Genomic DNA, 14,575 nt, shown 5'->3' with positions numbered 1-14,575 from the left:
GAATAAAGGGTTGATTTCAACAATAACCACCAGCGGTATGCCTGAGGCAGGAGGCAATTGAAAATGTTTAAAGGTTAATTATGCTGATCTCGGATGTCATCCAAACACACACACACACACACACACACACACACACACACACACACACACACACACACACACACACACACACACACACACACACACACACACACACACACACACACACACACACACACACACACACACACACACACACACACGCACAGCATTGTAATTAGAGACGTACAGACGGGAGCATGCACTCATGGGCATGCATTTGCTCACTCGCACACACACACACACACACACATTGCATTGTATTTAGAGACGTACAGACATGGGCATGCACCCATGGGCATGCATTTGCTCACACACACATACACACACACATACACACAAACACACACACACACACACACACACACACACACACACACACACACACACACACACACACACACACACACACACACACACACACACACACACACACACACACACACACACACACACACACACACACACACACACACACACACACACTACCTACCTACTTGTCATAATGGCCAATCTTCTGTCAGATCCTCTGTTCTCAGCTGGGTATAAAATGGTGCCCGAGGCCTGGAGTGACGCATGTAGGAGCTCCACGTCTGCTCTGGTAGCTCACTGGCCACTGAAGGTTTCGCTGCCTTTTCCTCCATCTCTCGTGCTTTCCGTTTCTACTTTTCCCATCCCTCTCTTTGATGTCTCTTCTCTCTCTCCTTTGCTCTTCTCCTCCCTGTTCCTCATCTCTTTTCAACCCCTTTTCTTCATTCACCCTCTGAAAGCTTCTGCTGTGAGTTTAACCCAGGAGAGAGAGAACCTCATGAGTGCCTTTGGTATTGTTCGGTTCTGAACAAGCAGAGCAAAAACTCAAACTCAGGTGTATTCAACCCACTGGGTACCTCAGCTGCAAGCACAACATACAGGTCACACAAGCACACGTTGGTGCCTTTCGACTGGGCGGAGTCACCTCCTGCATGTCTAAGACAGACAATCCTTGTTTGTTGCTAGGCAGGAACTCAGTCTGTTCCTCTTACTGGTATTGTCATGGTCCTTCAACTGTTGACCTTATCTCTAGTTGAGTTCCACACACCTCCTTGCTATAGTTCTACAGCAACTAGCCTGCCAGGAACTGAAACTGAAACGGGAAACTTGGCTACTAGGAACTGAAACTAGACTGTTGCAATTCGCCTCCTTCCTTCTTCCTTAGAAATATCAATATTCTGCAATAACATGTTTGAACGGCCATGAACATTCCATACATCCCCTTGTCTCACACACAGTGACTTTGGAACCACAAGGTTCCCATTGACCCCTAACATATCCTTTTCCTATACATAGAAAGTAATTCATATGTTCTAATATGGTGACATGAATAAGTATATTTCAAGCCAGAATCCAACAGTATTATCTAACGGCAGAGATCAGGGGAAAGCTTGTGATTGATCGGCTGGTCAAATGGACACTGGGCCTGTGGACCCAACCGGAGCGGGCCAGTACAGAGGCCACTCCCAGCTCGCCCATGTAGATATCTCTATATCTTCTATTCAAAAAGCGGATCAATTACCCCTGTTTATTTAGTCACATGTATTATGATTTAAAAGGCTTAAAACGCTGATCCAAGATCTTCTCTTTTTTTCATACGGGCCCAGGAGTCATACTCTCTAAGGTGAGCATAGTGGAGGGATGCTACGCAAAATGCAGCTGCAAGCCACCCACCTGTAGCTTTTGCCAAAGGAAGATACAATCACTGAGATCCAGTAAGATTCTGCGGTCAATATTTTCGTGTCTGCTCATTCGACAGTCACAGGGATCAATTCGTCAAGACGCCGGCCGACAAGATAGCCCGGGAAAAGGTGAATCCCCTCTGCTTCTTTTCTAAGGAAGAAAATGTCACAATCTTATCTCTTGCTCCTTTCATCAGTGGACAGTGTTACTGTACCATAGGAGAAGGCTTGTGGCTCGCTTGTCGGTAATGTTCTCTGTGGCGTCGTTGGCTGGCTGCCACGGGTCATCAGCCTGCGCCGAGCCTCGTTTCATCTCTCGCCATCACGTCATTTGTATTGTTTGTTGTTGAGCCGCGACGCGCATCACGCATAGAGGACACCTAGGCCGGCCTCCCATCGCTGGAGCTGCATCTTGAATGGTACCCTGTTACGTCTGGTACCCTATTTAGAACTTAGCGCACTACTTTTGACCAGGGCCCGTAAGGTTCTGGTCAAAAGGTAGTGCACTATTTCAGGTATAGGGGACCATTTGGGATTCCGGCCTGGGAATATTGTAGGGAACCTCAAGAGAGACTGGTCACCCCACAGCAAAGACCGATGGGGTCACGTTTCGCCCGGTGTCGATTGGACTCTTCCCGACTCATGTACAGGTCTGTGAAGGGAGCGTGGAGGTATGTGTGATAGGGATTGCTTTTGGAGTATGTTGAACTTCCTGTGCTACGCTTCTGCTGTCCTCGGGCAGTCTCTCTCTCTCTTTGTCTCGATCTCGAGACCTCTCTTTCAGTCCCTTCCCTCAACCACCGTCTCTCTCTTTCTCCCTCTCCCTTTCTCTCTACCCCTTGCTGCCTCTATTTTCATTTTCTACCCCACCCACTCATCCACCTTTTGTCTCTCTTTCTCCCTCCCTCCCAGCCAGCCAGCCCCCAACTACCCCTTCCCTCCCTCTCCCTCCTCCCTATTTCTCTCCAGCTCTCTCTCTCCTGTCCCTAATCAAATGAAGCAGAGCTCTCCTTCGTGTGTGTTTATAGGGGCCCAGGGAGAGGAGAAAGAGTAAAGAGAGAGGGGGCCTGCCTGCCCACGGTCCGTTAATTATTAATCCACATGAACGCGCTCCGCACGTTTCATCATCCCTACGCCCCGGAGTTAACAAGTTCCCCCAGAGAGCTTCCTCTACCCGGCTTGTTGTTGTGAGAGCTGACCCCCAACCTACCAGAAAAACAGCGAAGAAACTCAAAAAGTAGCGCCGTCCTCCCAAGCAAGTCTGGTAATATCAGAGATTATTAGGAAGGTAGCGAACGTGTTATTGTTGATTCAAGTTTTTCAGTGAAGGTGAGGGATGTTAGGTGGGGAAAAAAAGCTTCTAAAACCTGGGAAGCAAGGTGTTAAGTTCATTTGTAAATGCAGAACAAACGAGTTCTCTGACTTCTCGTATTTTGCCTAAAGCCCCTGTCAGCCCCCACAGCCGAATGCCCAACAACGAACGCACTCGGCCTTCCTGGCATGGATGTTCGTCATCCTCTTATCCCGCCATCCCTTTCTTCAGTTGGCGTTTGCGTGTGTGCGTCTGGCTCAGCCAGTGAGGGACGTGTGTGGGTTTTGGATGGGCTCTCTGTGAGTAGGGGGTGACGTGTGTGTTCGTCTGTGCGTTTATGTATGGGGCGGGGGGGGGGGCATAAAATCAAGACAGAAGCTTCTCTGTGGGCGCTTTATTATTCATTGCTCCGTTAAATTATTCATGTTGGCGTCAGCGTGTCAGGGTGTGCATTGTCTGTAGTGTAATTACCTCTGTGTTGATGCACGGCCGCTCGCTACCCTTCCTTCCACCAGCTCTCTATACATCCAAGCCCCATGATTCCCTTCGCCTCTCCAATCTGCAGGCTGACGTTTTCCATAGGCTCTCTCTGCAGCACACAGAGTGGGTGTGTCTAACCGTGACATTATACAGCGGACGAAATTTAGGAATTCCAAAGGCCACTCAAGACTTTATTATCTTCTCATACAATGAAAGTGTGTGCACACAAGCTTTTCAAAATGTAATTACCTTCATTTGCAGCTACAACTGGCCCCGTAATGAATTGGGTTATCTCCACTGGAGCTTGTTGTTGCATCACTTTGTTCTCTTAAATCTGTTCTAATGCTCTCTTCTTCTCTCTCTCTCTCTCTCTCTCTCTCTCTCTCTCTCTCTCTGTCTCTCTCTGTCTCTGTCTCCAGCGCCACCAAGGTTCACTAAAGTTCCCGTTGACCAGATCGGTGTATCCGGGGGCGTGGTCTCGTTCGTGTGCCAGGCGACGGGAGACCCCAAGCCTCGGGTGAGCTGGAACAAGAAGGGGAAGAAGGTCAACTCCCAACGCATTGAGGTGAGACATTAAAGGCTTGTAACCTTACACTGCCCCATACTGCTGTGGAGATAGTGTGGAAATATGAATAACCCCACACCCCCTATATGAAGACACATAATCTATACCAAGTTTTTATCCAAAGCAACAGTGAGTGCATACATTTTGGTATATGCGGCCCCGGCGGGAATTGAACCCTCGACCCTGGCGTTGCGAGTGCTCTTACCAACTGAGCAGCGGGTCTATTGATTCATTTGACACGGATGTATCACTCTTCTGTTTCCACCAAGGTGAGCTCGGTGGATCATTTCCCTCCACTGTCCTTGAACTAGCACACACAGACTACCCCAAAATCAGTTGTCATGACAGACAGTTTGCATTTAACCAGGCATCAATTATAAGACACCGGCGCATGTCGAGTGACATGACTTTGCACAGTGCCAATACACTCTACTTGTCCTCTTACACTTGAATGGCTAGCTGAATGAAACGTTCGGGGCTAGTAATGGCGGCTGCAGGTCTACATTCCTCTAAGCACGCGGTGCATTATTTCTGATGTTTGTTTGTCGCTCCTCGCGCCAACAATGTACACACACACACACACGCGCGCATACACAAACATACACATGCACACCCTCTCTCAGTGAACACACACACGCTCACATTAACAATGCTGCCAGCTCACTGGGAATGGAGAGAAGAAGGGGAGAAGATGGAACCCTGGCCTGAAGAGGAGCACAATGAGGAAGAAGAGAAAGGGGAATGGAGAGAAGAAGGGGAGAAGATGGAACCCTGGCCTGAAGAGGAGCACAATGAAGAAGAAGAGAAAGGGGAATGGAGAGAAGAAGGGGAGAAGATGGAACCCTGGCCTGAAGAGGAGCACAATGAGGAAGAAGAGAAAGGGGAATGAGAGAAGAAGGGGAGAAGATGGAACCCTGGCCTGAAGAGGAGCACAATGAGGAAGAAGAGAAAGGGGAATGGAGAGAAGAAGGGGAGAAGAGGGAACCCTGGCCTGAAGAGGAGCACAATGAGGAAGAAGAGAAAGGGGAATGAGAGAAGAAGGGGAGAAGATGGAACCCTGGCCTGAAGAGGAGCACAATGAGGAAGAAGAGAAAGGGGAATGAGAGAAGAAGGGGAGAAGATGGAACCCTGGCCTGAAGAGGAGCACAATGAGGAAGAAGAGAAAGGGGAATGAGAGAAGAAGGGGAGAAGATGGAACCCTGGCCTGAAGAGGAGCACAATGAAGAAGAAGAGAAAGGGGAATGAGAGAAGTGTCATTGCAACTCAGCCAGCTCTGGGAAGAACACACACACGCGCGCTGCCAGCGCGCTGGGAAGGAGAGAAGAAGGGGAGAAGATGGAACCCTGGCCTGAAGAGGAGCACAATGAAGAAGAAGAGAAAGGGGAATGAGAGAAGTGTCATTGCAACTCAGCCAGCTCTGGGAAGAACACACACACGCGCGCTGCCAGCGCGCTGGGAAGGAGAGAAGAAGGGGAGAAGATGGAACCCTGGCACAAAGAGGAGCATGAAGAAAATGGATAAAGAAGCCAGTGAAATATCATCATGGAGGGCAAAATCAGTCCAACCCGTGCTGTTTAGCATTTAGCGTTCTCCTCCCGCCGCGTACTACAGACAAACCCAAACCCAAGGTTATTTAGCCAGCGATTGAACTCTTGGCTATTTCCTTTGTTTTAAAACAGTCATTTTACGAAGCAGGATAGAAATCGTTGCGTTCCCCCTCCAGCAGCTTTCTGCTTTGATATTGACTCGGATGTGCACTCAGTCACAGTTACTGTTCCTCATTAGCGTTGCGGCCTTGAGATTCATCACGGCTCGACGCTGAACCTTTCCTTCGTCTGACAAAAAGCACAGCAGCACGTCACTCTACACGGCCACCCGTATCGATCCAATGTGTTTGTCCTCTTCCTTATATAATGATGAAATTACAGGTAGAGTGCAACATATGAGTACAAAATAGTGCAACGTAAAAGTACAATATGAGCACACTCTGATATGAGCACACTCTGGACTAGCATAGGGGTGTCCTGGCTCATATTTTGAAGCTTTGCAGCAAAAATATATATATATACAGTACCAGTCAAAAGTTTGGACACACCTTCTCATTCAAGGGTTTTTCTTCATGTTTTACTACTTTCTACATTGTAGAATAATAGTTAAGACATCACAACTATGAAATAACACATATGGAATCAAGTAGTAACCAAAAAAGTGGAATGCTTTTCCACTAGTCTTGAAGGAGTTCCCACATATGCTGAGCCCTTGTTGGCTGCTTTTCCTTCACTCTGCGTTCCAACTCATCCCAAACCATCTCAATTGGGTTGAGGCTGGGTGACTGTGGAGACCAGGTCATCTGATGCAGCACTCCATCACTCTCCTTCTTGGTCAAATAGCCCTTACACATCCTGGAGGTGTGTTGGGTCATTGTCCGGTTGAAAAACAGATTATAGTCCCACTAAGCGCAAGCCAGATGGGATGGCGTATCTCTGCAGAATGCTGTGGTAGCCATGCTGGTTAAGTGTGCCTTGAATTTTAAATAAATCACTGACAGTGCCACCAGCAAAGCACCCCCACATCATCACACGTCCTCCTCCATGCTTCACGGTGGGAACCACACATGCAGAGATCATCCGTTCACCTACTCTGCATCTCACAAAGACATAGTGGTTGGAACCACATATTTCAAATTTAGACTCATCAGACCAACGGACAGATTTCCACCAGTCGAATGTCCATTACTCATGTTTCTTGTTCCAATCAAGTCTCTTCTTATTATTTCTTTCCAGAAATTTGACCATGAAGGCCTGATTCATGCAGTCTCCTCTGAACAGTTGATGTTGAGATGTGTCTGTTACTTGAATTCTGTGAAGCATTTATTTGGGCTGCAATTTCTGAGGCTGGTAACTCTAATGAACGTATCCTCTGTAGCAGAGGTAACTCTGGGTCTTCCTTTCCTGTGGCGGTCCTCATGAGATCTAGTATCATCATAGCGCTTCATGGTTTTTGCGACTGCACTTGAAGAAACTTTCAAAGTTCTTTCAAATGTTCCGCGTTGCCTGACCTTCATGTCTTAAAGCAGTGGTCATCAACCTTTTCTGAGTCAAGTTCACTTTCGCAGTCAAAAAGCAAGCTGAGATCTACTGCTCAGATTTTTTTTTACATTAACCTCACATAAAGAGTTTTGTAGGAATGAGGTTTGGGCAGTAGGCCTAGTACATTATCACAGCATATTTTGCTGTAAGATTGGCCTGCCAATATTGTTAATCAGACCATATCATATTTCAGAACTCATGAAGCTGGTTGAGAGAATTCCAAGAGTGTGCAAAGGAAAGGGTGGCTACTTTGAAGAATATAAAATCTAAAATACATTACATATGTCTTATTTCATAGTTTTGACGTCTTAGCTAGTATTCTACAATGTAGAAAATAGTAAAAATAAAGAAAACCCAAAAGTCCATACTTTTGACTGGTACTGTATATGTGAAATGAAGGGGTCCCTAGGAGTTGTTGAGCCTTATTCTAGAAGTATAGCTAGGTTGTCTTTATCTCAACAACAGATAGCTCTAACATTGCAAAATTCTCTCTGACAAAGACTATAGAGTTCGATGAGGGCGCCGGAGCCGTGCTTCGGATCCAGCCTCTACGAGCGCCGCGGGATGAGAATATCTACGAGTGCGTGGCGGAGAACAGCGAGGGCGAGGTCAACGTCAATGCCAAGCTGTCCATCATCAGAGGTGAGTCACTCGGCGGCGACTAATGATGAGGTCATTGACCATGGACCAATGGGACCCATGGTCCAATAGTCTGATAATATTATCTCCTTGTTGCAATCGTGTTTGACAGCACCAATATTCTCAGATAGCTTCCTGCCTAGATAGTGTTAGCTTATTCCGTGTATCAATTATTTTGTCGCTTGTAACCAACCCTATGTTGTTTTAAATGTTTTATCCCTGTATGGCTAAAACCTACTAGGACATGAGGAAAGCTGATCCTACGTCAGTCACTAGGTGCACTTCCTGGTCTATTGTGGGTGATATCTGTCAAGCGTCATTCTGCATTGCAACTAATCACCTCTCCATTCAGAGAGGAATGTTCAGCCTCTGTATCCCAATAGCAGCAGACGGGGTGCTATAACAGGGATCTTTGCCTGGATAGAGGGTCTGAAGAAATCCCTCTGATTGGTCTAGAGAGAGGGCCTGAAGAAAGGCTGGTGATTGGTCACACAGGGACACACAGGATCTTAGAGGGAGGTAGCAGACAGATGTGTGAGACGGGTTGTAATCCCAAATGGCACACAAGTCCCTTTATAGTGCCCTTATTTTGACGAGAGCAATAGTAATAGTCATAATAATAGTAATTACTAACAATTGGATACCACGAAATTGGGGAGAAAAAGGGGGTAAAAATGTAAACATATATTTAAAGAAAATGGGCCCTGGTCAAAACTAGTGCACTATATAGGGAATAGGGTGCCATGTGGGACACGGACATGAGGTGGTGTAAATAGAACACTCATGCTGCAGGAGGCCCCTGAGACAAGTATGCCAACTGACTAGCACAGGATCAAGTCTTTTTTCCCCCTCTCTCTCTGCTGTGTACACTGATGGGAAGGGAGGGGATTGAGATGGGGAGGGATTGGTGATTGGTAAAGAAACCACACTTGATTTGTATAATTCCAATTCCCCTTCTGTAACAGTGAGAGCTAACTGCTTTCTAAGGTTACGGTTAAGTTTAGAATAATGGTTAGAGTTAAGGGCTAGGGCTAGGGTTAGTAGATAGTCTGTAGAGCATCTACAGATGCACACAGGAAACAGGAACCGTGGCCCTTATATTGGCCACAGTCTGTGCCAAAAAAAACTGCTTATCAACCATATCTTCTTTCAAATGGAGCTTGCCCTTGTGATTGGTGCAAAACAGTATGTCCGGTTTATTGAGTTTTTGTTGTTGCTGTTGTATGTTGGTTAAGGGTTTATAAGTAAGCATTTCACAGTAAAGTGAAATTACTGTTATATTCTGTGCATGTGACATATAAAATGAGATTAGATTTGATTTAGGTTGATGAATGTTCAAGGTAGTACTTGGGCCGATATTAATGTCCCAGTCACTCTTGTTGTCCCGTCATGCTTTGCGGCCTCACTGCCTCCCATGTTGTGGCTCATCCTGTTTGTCCATTCTGGCACTACTATATTGGCTTTACGTCACACTTGGACAGGGACAAGAGCTTTACTGTCTGTTCGCTCGCCATTCTCGCTCCATTCTCTCGCTCTCTCTCTCTATTTCTCTCTCTCTTCATCTCTCTCTCTCTTTCTCTCTCTCTCTCTCTCTCTCTCTCTCTTTCGCTCTCTCTCTCTCTCTCTCTCTCTCTCTCTCTCACACATACACATACACACATGCCCACTCCCTCACTCTCTATCGCTCTCTTTCTCTCGCTGTCTCTCTCTCTCTTTCATTCTCCCTCCCTCTCCCCTCTCTCTGTCTCCTCCACTGTTGCCATCTGCCCCGGTTGTGGCTGTGACTGGGGCTTGGGCTGAGCCGTGGAGCTGGCAGTAGCTTGTGGTGGTGCAGTCGTGAAGCTCCTCTCCTGTGCTGACTGGACCAGGATACGGGGTTATTGTCGGCAGCCACAGTCTCACATGGAAATCCAGGCTTTGGAGCAGGGCCCAGGCGGCCGTGCACCGTCCCACACCCACACAACACAGGCCCCTCAGGCAGGCAGAGACAGGGCTCTCTCTTTCCAGGCATAGGGCTGGAGGGTGGAAGGGGGTGGGTGGGGCTGTAGGGTGGAGGCTGTTGGGGGTGGAGGAGAGAGTATAAGCCCCCTCTCCATCTGTGCCGAGGCACTGTCTCGTACAGGTTTATCAGCCTAGCAGGCTGGGACTGGGTGAGAGAGAGGGGACGGGGGAGAGGTAAGTGGAGGATGAGAGACAATAGTGGGACAAGGGGAAGTTGGACAAAAGCTTAGGGGAGAGAGAGAATGGACAAGGTATAAGGGACAGAGGATAGAGTACACTGTATACTGTGTAAGAGAAAAGGGGTAACAGTGAATAGGAGCGAGAGAACAATGGGTTATAGAGGTCAGGGGTCAGGGGATGTTGGACAAAGACTTGGAGATGTAGGACATGAAGCAAGGGACATGGTGCTAGTGAACAAACACACACAAACACACCCTCCTCACATACACACACACACACACACACACATATCTACACTCCTCTTGTGCTCTTCTATTTAAAAAAAATCTCATAGTTTCCCTTCGAAATTCGACATTGAACATCTATTTCTGACATACTAATTCCGCATCATTACAGGGTTAATTCCGCGTCATTACAGGGCTAAACAATTCAAAGGTTAACAGTTTAGGCATTCATTCCGAGTGGTTAAGTTTAGGGCTATGGTTTGGGAAAGGCTTAAAACGACAACAAAAACAAACATGATGTTCCAATACCATTAGGCATCATCAGGATTCTTAGTATTCTCACGGCTAGTTAAGAGCTCTGTGAACTGCTGGAGCACAGGGGTGTGACTAGCGCTCTTCGACTCCGAGCGTCGTGAGTTTGCGGCCCGTGCTGGGCAGTAGCATTCTTTTTGTGTCCGCAGAGGAAGTCATGTAGTCGACTTTTTTCAGGACCTTTTCCAACATCCGAAATCGAAATCTATTTCCATTTCAACATTAGTATCGAGAAGCAGTGCCCTGTCTCTAGCTGTGTTCCTGTGCTGTCCCGAGTCTGGCAGAGGTGCGTTTAAGCTTGTGGCACCTCCTGGCCGCTGCCCTACAGTAGAACAGTGAGCTGAATGCCTAAGAAACAGGGCCATCTGCCTTCTGCACCCAGTCCTCCGGGAGTCCTTGGGAAGACTTTAGACACCTGCAATTTCTTTCCTTTCTGTATCCTTCTCTCTGTTTCCTTTTCATTTCTCTCTCTCTCTCCCTCCTTCTCTTCCTTTCCCCATCTGCGTTCTGTATTTCCTTCCGCTGTAGTTTTGCTCACTGCTTCTCACCCTCTGTTGTGCCGCCACTCCATTTCTCTCTCTCGCTCTGCTCTCTCTCTCTCTCTCGCTCTGCTCTCTCTCTCTCTCTCTCTCTGCTCTCTCTCTCTGCTCTCTCTCTCTCTCTCTCTCTCTCTGCTCTCTCTCTCTCTCTCTCTCTCTCTCTCTCGCTCTGCTGCTCTCTCTCGCTCTGCTCTCTCTCTCTCTCTCTCTCTGCTCTCTCTCTCTCTCTCTCTCTCTCTTCGCTCTGCTCTCTCTCTCTCTCTCTCGCTCTGCTCTCTCTCTCTCTCTCTCTCGCTCTGCTCTCTCTCTCTCGCTCTGCTCTGCTCTCTCTCTCTCTCGCTCTGCTCTCTCTCGCTCTGCTCTCTCTCTCTGCTCTCTCTCTCTCTCTGCTCTCTCTCTCTCTCTGCTCTCTCTCTCTCGCTCTGCTCTCTCTCTCTCACTCTCTCTCGCTCTGCTCTCTCTCTCTCTGCTCTCTCTCTCTCGCTCTGCTCTCTCTCTCTCGCTCTGCTCTCTCTCTCTCTCTCTCGCTCTGCTCTCTCTCTGCTCTCTCTCGCTCTGCTCTCTCCCTCTCTCTCTCCTCTCTCTCTCTCTCTCTCTCTCTCTCTCTCTCTCTCTCTCTCTCTCTCTCTCTCTCTCTCTCTCTCTCTCTCTCTCTCTCCCTCTTTCACATTCTTTCTTTCCCTCCCTGTTAACCCTGGCTTTGGCCCGGCCTGGCACTTTGTCACACACACACACACACGGAGGGAGAAACACACACTCGTTCTCCGTCTCTCTCTCTCTCTCATCCTCCTCCTCCTCCCACTTCCCCACCTTTTTCATCCTCATTGCCTCCCAAGGTGGAACTAATCCCAACCTCTCCCCTCCTCCTGTAGCGTGCCTGGATAAACTCCACCGTAGCCCTGACCAAGGCCTCTCTTCTCTGCCATGCTCACTTTCTCCCTCTCTTTTCTGCCCCCCTACTCTCTCCTGGCATAAGATGCTGGGATTTTGAGACTATATAAAGTTGCCTATTTTCCCAGGTTCCCTGGCCTTTTTCACTCTAATGGATCTTCACTCTTCACTCTACCTCTTTCTTCCAGTTGTATTTCTCCCTCTGTGTCTCTCTCCCATCTGTCATTCATTTTCACCCCCCCCCCCTCTCTCGGTGACACTACTAGCTGAGTGAGCTCGTTAGTGAGTAGAGTGGTGTAGCACGGGCGGGGCGAGGCCACCAGGCTCGTTTGATCAGGCAGCCTGCTAATTGGCTGCTTTTCTGGGTGACCAGGGAAGCGGTGTTTGTTTCGGCAACTCACTGCCCATGCCGATTTAATTGGATTCCGGCCAACACGCACAGTTATGCACAGACACATGCACCGACATGCATGCGCACACTGGGGTTTTGGCGTCCCACTTTTATTACAACCCCCGTGTCCACACGGCTATTTTAATATCACCTCTGGCTCAACTCAAACCTCGGGGCAAATTGTGTTGACATCCTCTCGCCTGGCAAATTAAAGTGGGCTTCCTTTGCCTCCCGTCATAGTTTGAAACGAAAAAGCCTGGCTACGTCCCAAACGGCATCCTATTCACAATGTAATGCAATACTTTTGACCAGATCCCTACAGGGCACTACATAGGAAATAGGGTGCCGTGTAGAATGCAGAGCTCTGCATCAGGTATAACCCCGCCCCCTAACCGCTGCCCTTGTGTGCTATCCTAGGAATCATCCCGTGCTCTAAATCGTGGCGGAGAGAAGAATGTGGTTTCCAGACAAACCTCCAACTTCACCACTGCTGCCCAGCCCTCCACTGATAGTTTGCTGTGAGCAAAGCAAAGCCACGGTGGGCCACAAACAGGACCCAATCAACCCCCCAAATAGCCTCAGCCCCAAACGCTGCTGGGCACCAATTTCTCAGATTAAAATAAAAGAGAGAGCGGAGAGGGAGGGGGGGGGCTTTTGGCTCCAGGCCAAGCCTTAGGACGTCCTCTCGCATTGCCCTCCCTCTGTCTCCTTATCCTCTTCTCTCCTTCTCTTCCTTCTCCCCTTGTCTCTCTGTATTTCTTAAGATCTCTCTCTCTCTCTCTCTCTCTCTCTCTCTCTCTCTCTCTCTCTCTCTCTCTCTCTCTCTCTCTCTCTCTCTCTCTCTCTCTCTCTCTCTCACACCAGTCGAGGCATTTCAGTGCAGTAGCTGCAGTGGTTGACGGCCAGCCCCAGGGGTGGCAGGGTATTAGCGAGCGATGTGTTCTTAAAGCCGTGCCGTGAATGATTTGGAGTAACGGAGCGTGGCTGATGATCGTTCCCGCTGTATTCCTCCGGAAAGCCCGAGTGCAGCTGGAAAGAAAAAGTGCATTATCATGCATTAGGGAGCCGGAGGGACGCTTCACAACACAGGCCTGAGAAATAGTGTGTGGGTTTTTTTTGTGTTGGTTTTCCTACCCTTGTGTGGTTGGATCAGACATCTTCGCAGGGAGAGTAGAACAAGTCCAATTTGGACAAGTGGGGACATTTCGCCAGTCCCCACAAGGAACAATGTTATTTTGGGGGTTAGGTTTAGAGTTGAAATTAGGGTTCACAGCAAATCAAATCAAATCAAATGTATTTATATAGCCCTTCGTACATCAGCTGATATCTCAAAGTGCTGTACAGAAACCCAGCCTAAAACTCCAAACAGCAAGGAATGCAGGTGTAGAAGCACGGTGGCTAGGAAAAGCTGCCTAGAAAGGCCAAAACCTAGGAAGAAGAGAGGAATCAGGCTATGTGGGGTGGCCAGTCCTCTTCTGGCTGTGCCGGGTGGAGATTATAACAGAACATGGCCAAGATGTTCAAATGTTCATAAATGACCAGCATGGTCGAATAGTAATAAGGCAGAACAGTTGAAACTGGAGCAGCAGCACGGCCAAGGTGGACTGGGGACAGCATGTCATCATGCCAGGTAGTCCTGAGGCATGGTCCTAGGGCTCAGGTCCTCCGAGAGAGAGAAAGAGAGAATTAGAGAGAGCACACTTAAATTCACACAGGACACCGAATAGGACAGGAGAAGTACTCCAGATATAACAAACTGACCCTAGCCCCCCGACACATAAACTACTGCAGCATAAATACTGGAGGCTGAGACAGGAGGGGTCAGGAGGACACCCCCGGACAGGGCCAAACAGGAAGGATATAACCCCACCCACTTTGCCAAAGCACAGCCCCCACACCCCTAGAGGGATATCTTCAACCACCACGGGTTAGGGTTAGAATTAGGGTTCGGGGTTTAGGTTAGAGTTTGGTTTAAGGGTTAGGGTTGAAATAGGATTTAGAATGGGAATAAATAGTTTGATCCCCACAGGTATAGTAAAAAAAACACATGTGTGGGTGCTTGCGTGTACATGCGCGTGTATCGTGTGTGTGTCCGTGTGTGCCTGTATACGTCTGAACGTCCTGATCTCTGTTTTTGAAATGCTTTCATGTTTAGATGTTCC

General features: G+C 48.2%; 1 protein-coding gene across 11 annotated transcripts in view; it reads left to right on the top strand.

Annotated features, from left to right (window-relative positions):
* LOC118386029 (receptor-type tyrosine-protein phosphatase S-like) overlaps positions 1–14,575 on the top strand; it is a 286,681-nt gene that overhangs the window by 138,801 nt on the left and 133,305 nt on the right. For all 11 annotated transcript variants that reach the window (XM_052526699.1, XM_052526698.1, XM_052526696.1 and 8 more), the window contains 2 exons: positions 4,002–4,147; positions 7,737–7,878. In XM_052526699.1, the coding sequence (XP_052382659.1) occupies positions 4,002–4,147; positions 7,737–7,878 (288 nt within the window). The remainder of the gene's footprint in view (positions 1–4,001; positions 4,148–7,736; positions 7,879–14,575) is intronic.

The sequence above is a fragment of the Oncorhynchus keta genome, chromosome 1 (genome assembly GCF_023373465.1).
Source record: "Oncorhynchus keta strain PuntledgeMale-10-30-2019 chromosome 1, Oket_V2, whole genome shotgun sequence".
Taxonomy (NCBI): Eukaryota; Metazoa; Chordata; class Actinopteri; order Salmoniformes; family Salmonidae; genus Oncorhynchus; species Oncorhynchus keta.
The sequence above is the reverse complement of the archived record's forward strand: the minus strand, read 5'-3'. Positions and strand labels throughout refer to the sequence as shown.